At 42.2% G+C, this 14,292-nt stretch overlaps 1 protein-coding gene across 4 annotated transcripts in view; it reads left to right on the top strand.

The window, feature by feature from the left end:
- gramd1c (GRAM domain containing 1c) overlaps positions 1–14,292 on the top strand; it is a 58,774-nt gene that overhangs the window by 33,777 nt on the left and 10,705 nt on the right. For all 4 annotated transcript variants that reach the window (XM_043691252.1, XM_043691249.1, XM_043691251.1 and 1 more), the window contains 2 exons: positions 11,241–11,344; positions 13,000–13,161. In XM_043691252.1, coding sequence (XP_043547187.1) covers positions 11,241–11,344; positions 13,000–13,161 — 266 coding nt within the window. The remainder of the gene's footprint in view (positions 1–11,240; positions 11,345–12,999; positions 13,162–14,292) is intronic.

Here is a 14,292-nt window from a genome sequence, read left to right as displayed (position 1 = left end):
GAATTGGCCATACTAAATTGCCTGTAGTGTTAGGTAAGGGGTAAATGTAGGGGTATGGGTGGGTTTCGCTACGGCGGGTCGGTGTGGACTTGTTGGGCCGAACGGCCTGTTTCCACACTGTAATCTAATCTAATCTAATCTAAACTGCAACAATTTATTACAATCCCTATTTGTATCATCAATTTAATTGCAAAATACATCCCCTTCCCAGGACATTGTGACTTCTGTGAATTTAAATTCTTATTTGAATTGTCCATATTGGGTCAGGATGGGACATCCATTGATGGATCAGCTGAAGCCATCGATTAAATGAACTGAATTAAAACATAGCAGAGGCCTGAAGTCTATATTGTTCTTCTACAAAGGGCCTTGGATTAGAATAAGTTTTTCACTGAGTTTTGAGGAGCGAGTGAAGGTGATAACTAGGTCCACTCTACCTTCTTGCTCAGTGAATTGTCCAGGACTTGCCTGTTATGGCAGTCCTTGAATCAAGTGATAATGACAAAGGAGGAAATTCCCAGGTTTGACCTGGCAAGTCACCATCGCCCTGTTGTCATTTACGTGCAGTGGATGGGAAGGCGTGGCCTTCCTAACTACACCAGAAAAGCTGTGGTAGGCCTCACCTCCTTCCTGTCTTTCCTCATTACCAATTACACGGCTTTATTTGGTGGGGTAAAGAGGCAGTTTCCAATCCTATGTCTGGAGGACCTGAAGCAACTATGCTGCTGCTTCCAACTAACAAAAGATACAATAGCAACTTCAAAACTTAGGTCTTTTCTGAAATCAGTGATTACCTTTGAAGAAGGAGCTTTTTTTCCTCCTTCTATCTATTGGTAGTGTTCTCTGGCTACAAACAAGACCAAATTCCTGTTACCTGAAATATTGATTCAGAGTGTCATTGGTCAAACATAGTTCTATATCTTGGACTTGTTGGAAAGAACACGTTGTACAGAAAAGATGATTGGCTGGCTGTAATGGGGGAAAATGTTTAATTTGCAAAGAGCGTACGCTGCTCCATGGAGCCATGAATTTGACAATGCTTTTGGAGAGTGCTTAACATCAGCCATTTTGTGGATGTAGTAAGAGAGAGAATTTTCTTGGAGCAATAAGCTTTTACCTGCTCCTCTTCTCTGAAACCCACTGGAAAACCAATTCAGCACAAGTGAAGGGTTCTGTAAAGCAAATCTGAAATCGATAATATTGTCTCCAGGAAAGTGAGAATCAGCCAGCCATGACTGATCCAGGAAAATACCCCTCCACCAACAGCTTTTGTGTAAAAGTGGCTTCAGCTTCAGAATATCAGTTGGACACTCTTTCCGAGTTTGAGTGTAAACTGATCAAAGTACTTTTTAAAGTTATTGGGTGGAAATATATTGGGCTTTGAGTAAAATGGTCTATGGCGAGATTTTTATTGGAATTCAAGAAATCTATTTGCTGTTTGTGAAACTTGAAAGGGTTCAGAAAAGATTTACAAGGATGTTGCTAGGTTTGGAGGATTCAAGCTATAGAGAGAGGCTGAACAGGCAGAGGCTGTTTTCCCTGGAGCGTCAGAGGCTGAGGGGTGACTTTATAGAGGTTTACAAAATTGTGAGGGACTTGGATCGGGTAAATAGGCAAAGTCTTTTCCCTGGGGTCGGGGAGTCCAGAACTAGAGAGCATAGGTTTAGGGTGAGAGGGGAAAGTTATAAAAGAGACCTAAGGGGCAACCTTTTCACGCAGAGGGTGGCACATGTATGGAATGAACTGCCAGAGGAAGTGGTGGAGGCTGGTACAATTGCAACATTTAAGAGGCATTTGGATGTGTATATGAATAGGAAGGGTTTGGGGGGATATGGGCCGGGTGCTGGTAGGTGGGACTAGATTGGGTTAGGATGTCTGGTCGGCATGGATGAGTTGGACCGAAGGGTCTGTTTCTATGCTTTACATCTCTATGACTTTATGACTCTTTGTTTCATTATTGGGAGCATATCACTGCAACTTTTCAGCATTTGTTAATTGACGAGATGAGTTTCTCATTAGGCAGCAGTGAGTTACCAATTAAGAGGAATTATATCTTGTTAAATAGAGTCACACACACACTCGACTCATACAGCATGGAAACACACCCTTCAATCCAACTTGTCCATGCTGACGAGATATGCTAAATCAATCTAGTCCCATTTGCCAATATTTGGCCCATATCCCTCTAAACCCTTTCAATTCCATCCAGATTCCTTTTAAATGTTGTAATTGTACCAGCCACTACTACATCCTCTGGCAGCTCATTCCATACATGCATCACCCTCTGCGTGAAAACATTGCCCCTTAGGTTCCTTTTATACCCTTTCCCCTCTCACCTTAAATCTACGCCCTCTAGATTTGGACTTCCTGACCCTGGGGGAAAACTCTTGTCTACTTATCCTATCCATGCCCCTCATGATTTATAAACTTCTGTAAGGTCACCCCTCAGCCTCCGATGCTCCAGGCAAAAAAAACCCTAACCTATTCAGCCTCTCCCTACAATTCAAATCCTCCAATCCTGGCAATGTGCTTGTAAATTTTTTCTGAACCCTCAAGTTTCATAACATCCTGTAGGATGGAGACTAGAATTGCATGCAATACTCCAAAGGTGGCCTAACTAACGTCCTATACAGCCGCAACATGACCTCTCAACTCCTATGCTCAATGCATTGACTAATAAAGGCAAGCTTACCAAACGTGTTCTTCACTACCCTGTCAACCTGGGAATTAACTTTCAAGGAACTTTGAACTTACACTCCAAGGTCTGTTTGTTTAGCAACACTCCCCAGGACCTTACCATTAAGTGTGTAAGTCCTGCTCTGATTGCCTTTCCAAAATGCAGCACCTCGCATTTATCTGAATTAAACTCCATCTGCTACTTCTCAGCCCATTGGCCCATCTGGTCAAGGTCCTGTTGTAATCTGAGGTAACCCTCTTCACTGTCCACTACACCTCCAATTTTAGTGTCATCTGCAAACTTACTAACCATACCTCCTATGCTCGCATCCAAATCATGTACATAAATGACAAAATGCCTTATTAGTTCTGCAATTTGCTTTATTAATATTCAGCATTCTATCTTACTGAATGCACTAAACAAGTCTAGAATTCTCAGTGTAGTAGCCAGAGCAGATACCTGATGCTTCCAGCTGCTGCATGCTCCCAAGACCCTCCTCCAGGCAGCAACATCTCAGGGCATGCTCTATGGGCACTCGCCATCTGCATCTGGCAAATGCCAACCTATAAGTACCCTCCTGACACATCTTCAATCCATTTGCACTACACTTCTGCAGTTCAGCACTCCAGCGGGAACTAGCATTGTAATGCTGCAGCAAGGAAACCAGGCCAATTTAGGGACTTGGATTGGACCAAGCTGCATCTCCAGGCTGATCACTTGCTGTTATAGTGCCCACCCACTCTGCGCCTACGTTCTCAGCGTTGCCCTGACTTGCCTTTTTGCACTTTTCCCCCTCAGTCAGATACACTATGCTGATATTACTGCTCTATTGATGTGCCATTTAGTGCAAAGGCTGAACCTGGAAGCCTGTCATTGCTGGCCTTTAATTAAGTGAAAGGAGAGAGCCTTTGCACAGGAGGCCCCAGCACCGCAAGTCGAGAATAGCCTTCGATATCAGGGGTTTGGACACAGTCACTGGAGTGGTCAGAGTCAGTATAGTGTGAGGAGCTGCATGTAACACCCGACTTGACTCTTTCTGTCCTGCTTCTCTCCTGGAGTAAGAGAGGCAGGTATTTCAGGGTATGAAAGTGGGTAACACATCTCTCTCCCTATTGGTGCAGAAGGTACATAAGGAGTGACTCGGTAGAACATTAGAGCGCAGTACAGGCCCTTCGGCCCTCGATGTTGCGCTGACCTGTGAAACCAATCTGAAGCCCATCTAACCTACACTATTCCATTTTCATTCATATGTTTATGCAATGACCATTTAAATGCCCTTAAAGTTGGCAAGTCTGCTACTGTTGCAGGCAGGGAGTTCCACACCCCTACGACTCTGAGTAAAGAAACTACCTCTGACATCTGTCCTATATCTATCACCCCTCAATTTAAAGTTGTGTTCCCTCGTGTTTGCCATCACTATCTGAGGAAAAAGACTCTCTCTGTCCACTCTATATAACCCTCTGATTATTTTATATGTCTCAATTAAATCACCTCTCAACCTTCTTCTCTCTAATGAAAACAGCTTCAAGTCCCTCAGCCTTTCCTCAGGTCAGCAGCAGGTCAGGCTGCATTAAAGGAGCAGGAGAATCGACGTTTCGGGCTCATGCCTGACCTGCTGCGCTTTTCCAGCAACACATTTTCAGCTCTGATCTCCAGTCCTCACTTTCTCCTCATAAGACCTTTGCCTGGTATGAAGGAAAATCCTAGTAAATCTCCTCTGAACCTTTTTCAAAGCTTCCACATCCTTCCTATAATGCAGTGTCCAGAAGTGTACGCAACACTCCAAGTGCGGCCGCACCAGAGTTTTGTACAGCTGCAGCATAACTTCATGACTCAAAACTGAATTCCTTTATCAATGAAAGCTAACACAATGTATGCTTTATTAACAACCCTATCAACCTGGATGGCAACTTTCAGAGATCTATTACATGGATACCAAGATCTCTGCTTATCTACGCTACCAAGAATCTTGCCATTAATCCAGTACTCCTTATTCCTGTTGCTCCTTCTAAAGTGAATCACCTCACACTTCTCCACATTAAACTCCATTTGCTATCTCTCAGCCCAGCAGCTTATCTATGTCCCTCTGTAACCTGTACCATCCTTTGGCACTATCCACAATTCCACCGACCTTACTGTCATCTGCAAATTTACTAACCCACCCTTTATGCCCTCATCCTGGTCATTTATAAAACTGACAAACAGCCTCAAAACAGATCCTTGCGGTACCCCACTAGTAACTGAGCTCCAGAATGAACATCTCCCATCAACCACGACTCTCTATCTTCTTTCAGCTCACCAATTTCTGATCCAAACCACTAAATCACCTTCAATTCCATGCCTCCATATTTTGTACAATAGCCTAACGTGGGGAACCTTATCAAATGCCTTACTGAAATCCATATAAATCACATCAACTGCTTTATCTTCATCCTCCTGTTTGGTCACCTTCTCAAAGAACTCAATAAGGTTTGTGAGACACTAACTACCCTTGACAAAACTGTGTTTACTATCTGTAATCAACTTGTTCCTTTCTAGATGATTATAAATCCTATCTCTTATCATTTTTCCTAACATTTTATCCAAAACCGAAGTAAGGCTCACTGGTCTATAATTGCCAGGAAAAAGTGAGGACTGTAGATGCTGGAAATTAGAGATGAGAGTATGGCGCTGGAAAAGCACAGCAGGCCAGGCAGTATCCAAGGAGCAGGAGAATTGATGTTTCGGGCAAAAGCCTTCCTGATGAACGGCTATAATTACCAGGGTTGTCTCTACTCCCCTTCTTGAACAAGGAGACAACATTTGCTATCCTCCAGACTTCTAGTACTATTCCCGTAGACAATGACAATGGCTCTGCAATCTCCTCCCTGGCTTCCCAAAGAATCTTGCAATAAATCCCATCCGGCCCAGGGGACTTACCTATTTTCACACTTTCCAGAATTGTTAACACCTCCCCCTTGTGAACCTCAATCCCGTCTAGTCTAGTAGACTGTATCTCAGTATTCTCCTCGACAACATTGTCTTTTTCCAGTGTGAATACTGATGAAAAAATTCATTTAGCGCTTCCCCTTTCTCCTCGGACTCCATGCACAACTTCCCACTGCTGTCCTTGATGGGCCCTAACCTTACTCTAACTCTAACCTTTCCTGAAGAAGGGCTTATACCCGAAACGTCGATTCTCCTGTTCCCTGGATGCTGCCTGACCTGCTGTGCTTTTCCAGCAACACATTTTCAGCTCTGATCTCCAGCAGACCTCACTTTCTCCCCTAACCTTACTCTAGTCATTCTTTTATTCCTCATATATCTACAGAAAGCCTTAGGGTTTTCCTTTGATCCTATCTGCTAACAACTTCTCATGTCCCCTCCTGGCTGTTCTTAGCTCTCTCTTTAGGTCTTTCCTGGCTAACTTGTAACTCTCGAGCGCCCTAATTGAGCCTTCACATCTCATCCTAACATATACCACCTTCTTCCTCTTGACAAGCGATTCAACTTTTTTAGTAAACCACGGCTGTCTCGCTTGACCACTTCCTCCCTGCCTGACAGGTTCATACTTTTCAGTATCTGTTCCTTGAATAAGCTCCACATTTCAATTGTGTCCATCACCCTGCAGTTTCCTTCCTCATCCTATGCATCCTAAATCTTGCCTAATCGCATCATAATTGCCTTTCTCCCCCGGCTATAACTCTTGCCCTGCAGTATATATCAGTCCCTTTTGATCTCTAAAGTAAATGTAACCGAATTGTGGTCACTATAGCAAAGTGTTCACCTACCTCCAAATCTAACATCTGGCCAGGTTCATTATCCAGTACCAAATCCAATGTGGCCTCGCTCCTTGTTGGCCTGTCTACATACAGTGTCAGGAAATCCTCCTGCACACATTGGACAAAACTGATCCATCTAAAGTACTCAAACTATAGTATTTCCAGTCAACATTTGGAAAGTTGAAGTCCCCCATAACAATTACCCTGTTACTCTGGCTCCTATCCAGAATCATCGTTGCCATCCTTTCCTTGACATCTCTAGAACTATTTGGAGGCCTATAGAAAACTCCCAACAGGGTGACCTCTTCTTTCCTGTTTCTAATCTCAGCCCATACTACCTCAGTAGACGAGTCCTCAAACGTCCTTTCTGCCAACGTAATACTGTCTTTGACTAACAATGCCACACCTCCCCCTTTTTTACCCCCCTCTGTTCTTACTGAAACATCTAAATCCCGGAACCTGCAACAACCATTCCTGTCCATCTATCCATGCTGTATCTATGTCTCTGAAATGGCCACAATATCGAAGTACCAGGTGCCAGCCCCATGCTGCCAGTTCATAGAGTCATAGAGATGTACAGCATGGAAACAGGCCCTCCGGTCCAACCCATCCATGCCGACCAGATATCCCAACCCAATCTAGTCCCACCTGCCAGTACCAGGCCCATATCCCTCCAAACCCTTCCTATTCATATACCCATCCAAATGCCTCTTAAATGTTGCAATTGTACCAGCCTCCACCACTTCCTCTGGCAGCTCATTCCATACGCGTACCACCCTCTGCATGAAAAGTTGCCCCTTAGGTCTCTTTTATATGTTGCCTCTCTCACCCTAAACCTATGCCCTCTAGTTCTGGATTCCCCGGCCCCAGGGAAAAGCCTTTGTCTATTTATCCTATCCATTCCCCTCATAATTTTACAAACCTCTATAAGTTCACCCCTCAGCCTCCGACGCTCCAGGGAAAACAGTCCCAGCCTGTTCAGCCTCTCCCTATAGCTCAAATCCTCCAACCCTGGCAACATCTTTGTAAATCTATTCTGAACCCTGTCAAGTTTCACATCCTTCCGATAGGAAGGAGACCAGAATTGCACGCAATATTCCAACAGCGGCCTAACCAATGTCCTGTACAGCCGCAACATGACCTTCCAACTCCTGTACTCAACACTCTGACCAATAAAGGAAAGCATACCAATCGCCTTCTTCACTATCCTATCTACTTGTGACTCCACTTTCAAGGAGCTATGAACCTGCATTCCAAGGTCTCTTTTTTCAGCAACACTCCCGAGGACATTACCATTAAGTGTATAAATCCTGCTAAGATTTGCTTTCTAAAATGCAGCACCTCACATTTATCTGAATTAGACTCCATCTGCCACTTCTCAGCCCATTGGCCCATCTGGTCAAGATCCTGTTGTAATCTGAGGTAACCCTCTTCGCTGTCCACTACACCTCCAATTTTGGTGTCATCTGCAAACTTACTAACTGTACCTTATATGCTCGCATCCAAATCATTTATGTAAATGACAAAAAGTAGAGGACCCAGCATCGAACCTTGTGGCACACCACTGGTCGCAGGCCTCCAGTCTGAAAAACAACCCTCCACCACCACCCTCTGTCTTCTACCTTCGAGCTAGTAGCACCTCGAGGCCTCCAATTACCCCTATCGGCCAGAGCCAGGGCAAATGTCAGGAGCCATGCAGGGTGGCTCTGGACTGACCGTGCTCATCTGTGTACACAGTGAGGCTTTTAAAGGTGGTGAGGGCACAAGGAGCACCAGTCTTCCGGCTGATATCTGGTCAGTGGGGAGTCAATCCGGAAATGGCGTGTGGTAAGATGGAGATGGAATCAAACATGAGGGGCATCATTGGTGTCAGGTAGAGTAGTTAATGAGGCATGAAAGACGTGGCAAGGAATACCATTGGCTGTCAACATGAGAATCCCTTTATTTAAAAAAAACTTAAAAAGCAACCTCCACTGAGCCAAAAAAATCACGATTCAGCCCATTGTGTCCTTTTCTCCATGAGAAACAGCTTTATTGTTCAAGATTCCTATTTGTATATACGTGGACAGTTTAAACCCTTTTGGTAATGATAACTCCATTTTGATTAACCTTTTGTTTGCAACAAACTCATTCTTATTATATTTGATTATATTTGACATTGGGCTATACAAAACCTGAATAATTGCAAAGAAGGCATTATACTAAAGGTACAGGTGATAAATCCATTACCTTGACACCTCAGTGGGGAACTGATTTACATGAAGCTAGAATATTGTAACGCTAGAGGCTATTTGCAATGATACGTAATTTATATGTCACATATTGTTGGCAGTGCAATTCACTCATGAGTTGGTTTGCTAAAACATTCCCATGAAACTAGATAATAGATGTCATTGATGAAGGTTAAATTAACATGTTAGTAACATCACATTCCTTTCTGACAGCAAACAAATAAGATGTATCTATAAGTCAAATTCCACCTTGGTCTGTCTTAATCTTTTGAAACATTTCCGAGAAATCAAACTGCAGGCATATAATTGTTAAGCGTTTCATATTTACACAGCTTTGCAATACAGAGACCAGTCAGTTATTTCAAGGACAAAACTGCTATTTCAATAGATAGTCAAAATACTTAGCGATTTTTGAGAAGATTTATAGCTCAGGTGGTTGATATGTCTGCTGAGCTTGAAGATTTATATTCAGATGTTTCGTCACCATACTAGGTAACACCATCAGTGAGAGTCTCTGGTGAAGCACTGGTAGTATGTCCCACCCCTCTCTTTATAGATCTTGATTTCTTAAGGTGGGACATAGTACCAGCGCTTCACTGAAGATTCTCGCTGATGATAGTATGGTGACGAAACATCTGAAAACAAACCTTCAAGTTCATCGCGCTAACTTACAGACTTAAAATAATTATTGGCTAGAAAAAGCAACCTTCTGCCATTATTATTGTTAGATAAGTGAATTTTATTGAAATTCAGTACCAGACTTTCCATGAAGGGAGAATTTTTATCCTAATTAATTCTTGACCTACTGATTTACATGAAGCTAGAATATTGTAACGCTAGAGGCTATTTGCAATGATACGTAATTTATATGTCACATATTGTTGGCAGTGCAATTCACTCATGAGTTGGTTTGCTAAAACATTCCCATGAAACTAGATAATAGATGTCATTGATGAAGGTTAATGCAAGATATCTCTCAAAAAGATTGAAGATTGGCATTTCTAAAAGATTTACATTTTAAGCCATACTGTGAAAGTACCAAAGACAAAGACCCTATTTATTAGTTCACCTAATGACAACACTGGTTGAGCATTATTTTGAGCAATCATTCTTTAAATGTTTGTAAAGTAAATGGAATCTATTTGTAACTGAATTACAACATTTTTAAAAACATAATCCATCCTTTTTAAACTTCTCATGCAAATTACCAGCACCGCCTCCAGAAGGGGACTGACAAGCAAGTTAAGGAAGATAATGGTTATATTTAACCAGTGTTGTCATTAGGTGAACTAATAAATAGGGTCTTTGTCTTTGGTACTTTCACAGTATGGCTTAAAATGTAAATCTTTTAGAAATGCCAATCTTCAATCTTTTTGAGAGATATCTTGCATTTCAGGAACTTTTATTTCTTCAGCTAGGAAATTGTTAAGGCATGTAGTCTTTACTGTGTCCAGTATAATTTCTTCATTGTATATTATAGCAGAGTGATTAACATGCCACATGTTGCAATTGTGTAATCTATAAGTCTGATGCTCTCAATGGCTTTAAAGGGGTCTCATAGTTGGCTAGTTTTGAGATGATGGATATTTTCTTCATCTACCTCACAATGATAGTGCTACGTCACACCACGGATGGCATTTTTCTACTTTCTTATTGCTACCTCTACATATTTTTTGAACTAAATCCAATATTTTATTTTGCCCTGTGGCTTCCAGAAATGGCCACAATGAACTGAATATATTGACTTCTTCCTCTTGCACCTTCTCTCAAAGTTGGACATTAATGTGAGTCAAATAATCCTGAGATTACCATTCCGAATGTCATTCTCCTTGGCTTGGATCCTAACTCTTCCTATCACCTCCCCGTGCTCCCTCTTTCCCCAAGACCCGTGCTCTCTCCTTCCCCAAGACCTGTGCTCCCTCTTGCCTGCATTCCCAGCTCCTTCGTGCACCATGACCTCTGGTTATTGACTGCTCTTTCCCAATTTTTTTACATCCTGTCTATGATTGTTTTTTTACCCTGGTATCAGGGAAGCAACCTTTTGTTTTTACAGGACTCAATCATGGATACAATACGGTTACCTATAACTCTATCATCCTGAATGTTATCCTGAAACATGCAATATAGAATAAAACTCAATGCAGAAAGTTCTGTTGAAAAGTTATTGACGTGAAATGTTAACTCATTCTTTCTGCTTAAGTGCTGCAACCCTTGTTGATTATTTCCATTATTTTCTGAGTTTTTCTTTCAGATTTCTAACACCTGCAGTATTCTATGTTTTTCACAAAGGTTTTCATTATGTTTGGACAAAGTGAGATTTAAACTTATCACTGGCAGGACTAGTGGACAAAATGTTTTAACTATTTTGTGAAACTCTTTGCTAACCTAGTCTCATAAACTGCCTGAAGTAGGATGTGTGCAAAGATATATTCTCTTTCTAAATGGATTTAGCTGCCAATCAACTTGTCAATCGATTCACTTTTATAGACTTGACATAATTTGATAGCATAAAAATTTTCTTTTTTGTTTGTTGATAACATTGCTTCAAGTGCTACATCTTTTTTGTTGCAGAGTTTCGACAGATGTGTGCTACAGAAAACAGCCATGGGGTTTGGTGAAGTCTTTCATACAGAAAAACTCGTGGAGTGGTTTAGAAGATTACTTCAAACAATTAGGTTTCTGCTAAATTTAACTATTTGACGTATAGATGTGAAGTACATCTGATGGTCAAGTGGGATCACTCAAACATACTTGAAGGGAACGTGCATTTAAGTGTGTAATTGACTTATGTTAGTGCCTTTGTGGGTAACTATTCCAATGAAAGTGATGTTGAATTTATGTAAATCAGAAGGTAGAAGTTCAATTGATTAGATTAGATTCCCTACCGTGTGGAACCAGGCCCTTCGGCCCAACCAGTCCACACCAACCCTCTGAAGAGTGACTCACCCAGACCCATTTCCCTCTGACTAATGCACCTAACACTATGGGCAATTTAGCATGGCCAGTTCACCTGACCTGCACATCTTTAGACTGGGAGGAAACCGGAGCACCCGGGGGAAACCCACGCAGACACTGGGAGAATGTGCAAACTCCACACAGACAGTCACCCGAGGCTGGAATCGAACCTGGGACCGTGGTGCTGTGAGGCAGCAGTGCTAACCACTGATCCACCGTGCCACCCTGAATGAATTGATAGGAGTCTGGACAATAGTTGATCTTGGGGTTCCATACTATTCAGAAGAAATCAGTGCAGACTTCATTCCTGATTTCAGCATCAGCAATATCTTGTTTTATTTCATTCCTAATTGTATTGCAGTATATCCTGCTGGGGTGTGTATCTGTTCAACAATTACAACTTGCAATTATCATATACTTTTAATGTACACAAAAAGCTAAATTGTGCAACATGAACATCAATAAGAACATTTTCCACACAAACTCATAGGAGATATCAAGTCAGATGTCCGAAAGTTTGGTTAAACTTGTAGACTTCGAGTATTGTCTTAAAGGAGGAGAGGGATAAAGAGCCAGAGAACTTTAGGGAGAGAATTCCAGAGCTGTGGATGTTGGCAACTGAGATGATTTGAATCAAAAGGAGAGGTTGGATCGGCTGAGACTTTTTTCACTGGAACATAAGAGGTTGAGAGGTGACTTTGATAGTTTATAAAAATCATGAGGGGCATAGATAAGATAAATGGTAGATGTCTTTTCCCTAGGGTGGGAGATTTCAAAACCAGGGAGCATAGGTTTAAGGTGGGCAGAGAAAGATTTAAAAAAGATATGAGGGGCAACATTTTTACACAGAAAGTAGTTAGCGTTTGGAATGAACTTCCAGAGGAATTGGTTTTAAACAACGTTTTAAAGACCTTTTTAGATAGGTACATGAATAAGAAATGTTTGGGGGGAGATGTGCTAAGAGAAGACAATCAGGATTAGTTTAGTTTGGGATTATGGTCAGGAAGATCAATTGGGTGGTCAACAATTTTGTCAGATTAGAATCGAGAAAGCAGCACCACTTTTTTTTTTTGTTTCTAGATCCCATTGGAAGGTTGGCCACTCGCATGTAAATTATTTCTGACAAATAATTTATCTTTATAATTATTCCCCTCATGTTCCACACACTTGCTGATTGTGATATGAATGGGTTATCAAGGTGAACATATTATTTAGAGTCCAAGTCTTTCTCACTCAGACTGTTGTCTTGTCTGTGTAGAAACTGAAGTGATACACTTTGAAACAGCCAGATATTCTACACATACATCTCATTGCTGCAGCTGGGTTGTTACTTTTTCGGAGTGAGGTGGCTTTATGGAATGTCTCGTTGTTACAGAATCTGACTTGTTGGTTGAAGAAGCAGTGCACAATCCAATCTCCGCCGAATTGGGCCAGTCTGGACTTCGGAGACGTCGGCGAACACTCAGTCGGAGTCCCGCGGACCAGTTTACCAGTTTAGCTCCTCGTCTGAATGTAGATACGAGACAAATGTACACAGGTAATGTCTTTTCAGCACGTATGAAGCAGCTATAGGAATAGCCACAAATGGCATTGGGATTGACACTAAAATCCAGGAGGGTTTTTAAAGATTGTACTTGCTTGTGGAACATGAACCTGGCTGGCTGTTCTGAGTTGCCTTTCGAGAAGGTGTGGTGAGCTGTCATCTCGAACTGCTGCAGCCCATGTGCTGTAGGTAGACCCATAATACTGGGAGAAAGTAAGGCCTGCAGATGCTGGAGATCAGAGTCAAGAGTGGGGTGCTGGAAAAGCACAGCAGGTCAGGCAGCATCAGAGGAAAGGAGAATCGAATTTTCGGGCATAAACCCTTCGTCAGGAATGACGTGATTTGGAGACGCCGGTGGTGGACTGGGGTGTACCAAGTTAAAAATTACACAACCCCAGGTTATAGTCCAATAGGTTTATTTGGAAGCACTAGCTTTCGGAGCGCTGCTCCTTCATCAGGTGATTCATCAGTGCTTCAAAAGCGAGTGCTTCCAAATAAACCTGTTGGACTATAACCTGGGGCTGTGTGATTTTTTAACTTTGTATATCAGGAATGAGGCCTCATTTCCGATGAACAGCTTATGCCCGAAACATCGATTCTCCTGCTCCTTGGATGCTGCCAGACACACAATACTGTTAGGGATGGACTCCCAGGAGCTTGACCAAGAAGGAATGGTGAGATAAGCCCAAGTCCTGATGGGGAGTAGCTTGGAAGGGAACTTTCAGGTGGTGGTGGTGGTGTTTCCATTATCTGAAGATAGCGCAGCAAACTTTGTGACAAGCTTTTATCATTTCCTGACTATTCAAAAGCACCAAACCTTTGACAGGCTGTTCATTTTCATAACTTGGTTTGGAGTCTCTTAATCTGTGACTGAGAGAGAAAGGTATCGAGATATGTATGACTCGATCAAACTGCCTGTCAAAATATGTAGGGAAAAGACACAGACAGTTCTCTGCATCCTTCTCAACTCTTGCATGCCAAGCTGCATTTCAACATGTGCCATGTATACCCACAATGCTGCACTCAAACAGGAATTAGACCCCAGAGGGAATAAATATGGGATTGTATCTGGGAAAAAAAAAAGAATTCTCAGGAATCTTGTCTGATCAGTGGACTGGAGGCTCT

This window comes from Chiloscyllium plagiosum, chromosome 6, assembly GCF_004010195.1.
Source record: "Chiloscyllium plagiosum isolate BGI_BamShark_2017 chromosome 6, ASM401019v2, whole genome shotgun sequence".
Taxonomy (NCBI): Eukaryota; Metazoa; Chordata; class Chondrichthyes; order Orectolobiformes; family Hemiscylliidae; genus Chiloscyllium; species Chiloscyllium plagiosum.
This window is presented reverse-complemented; position numbering and strand designations above follow the sequence as displayed.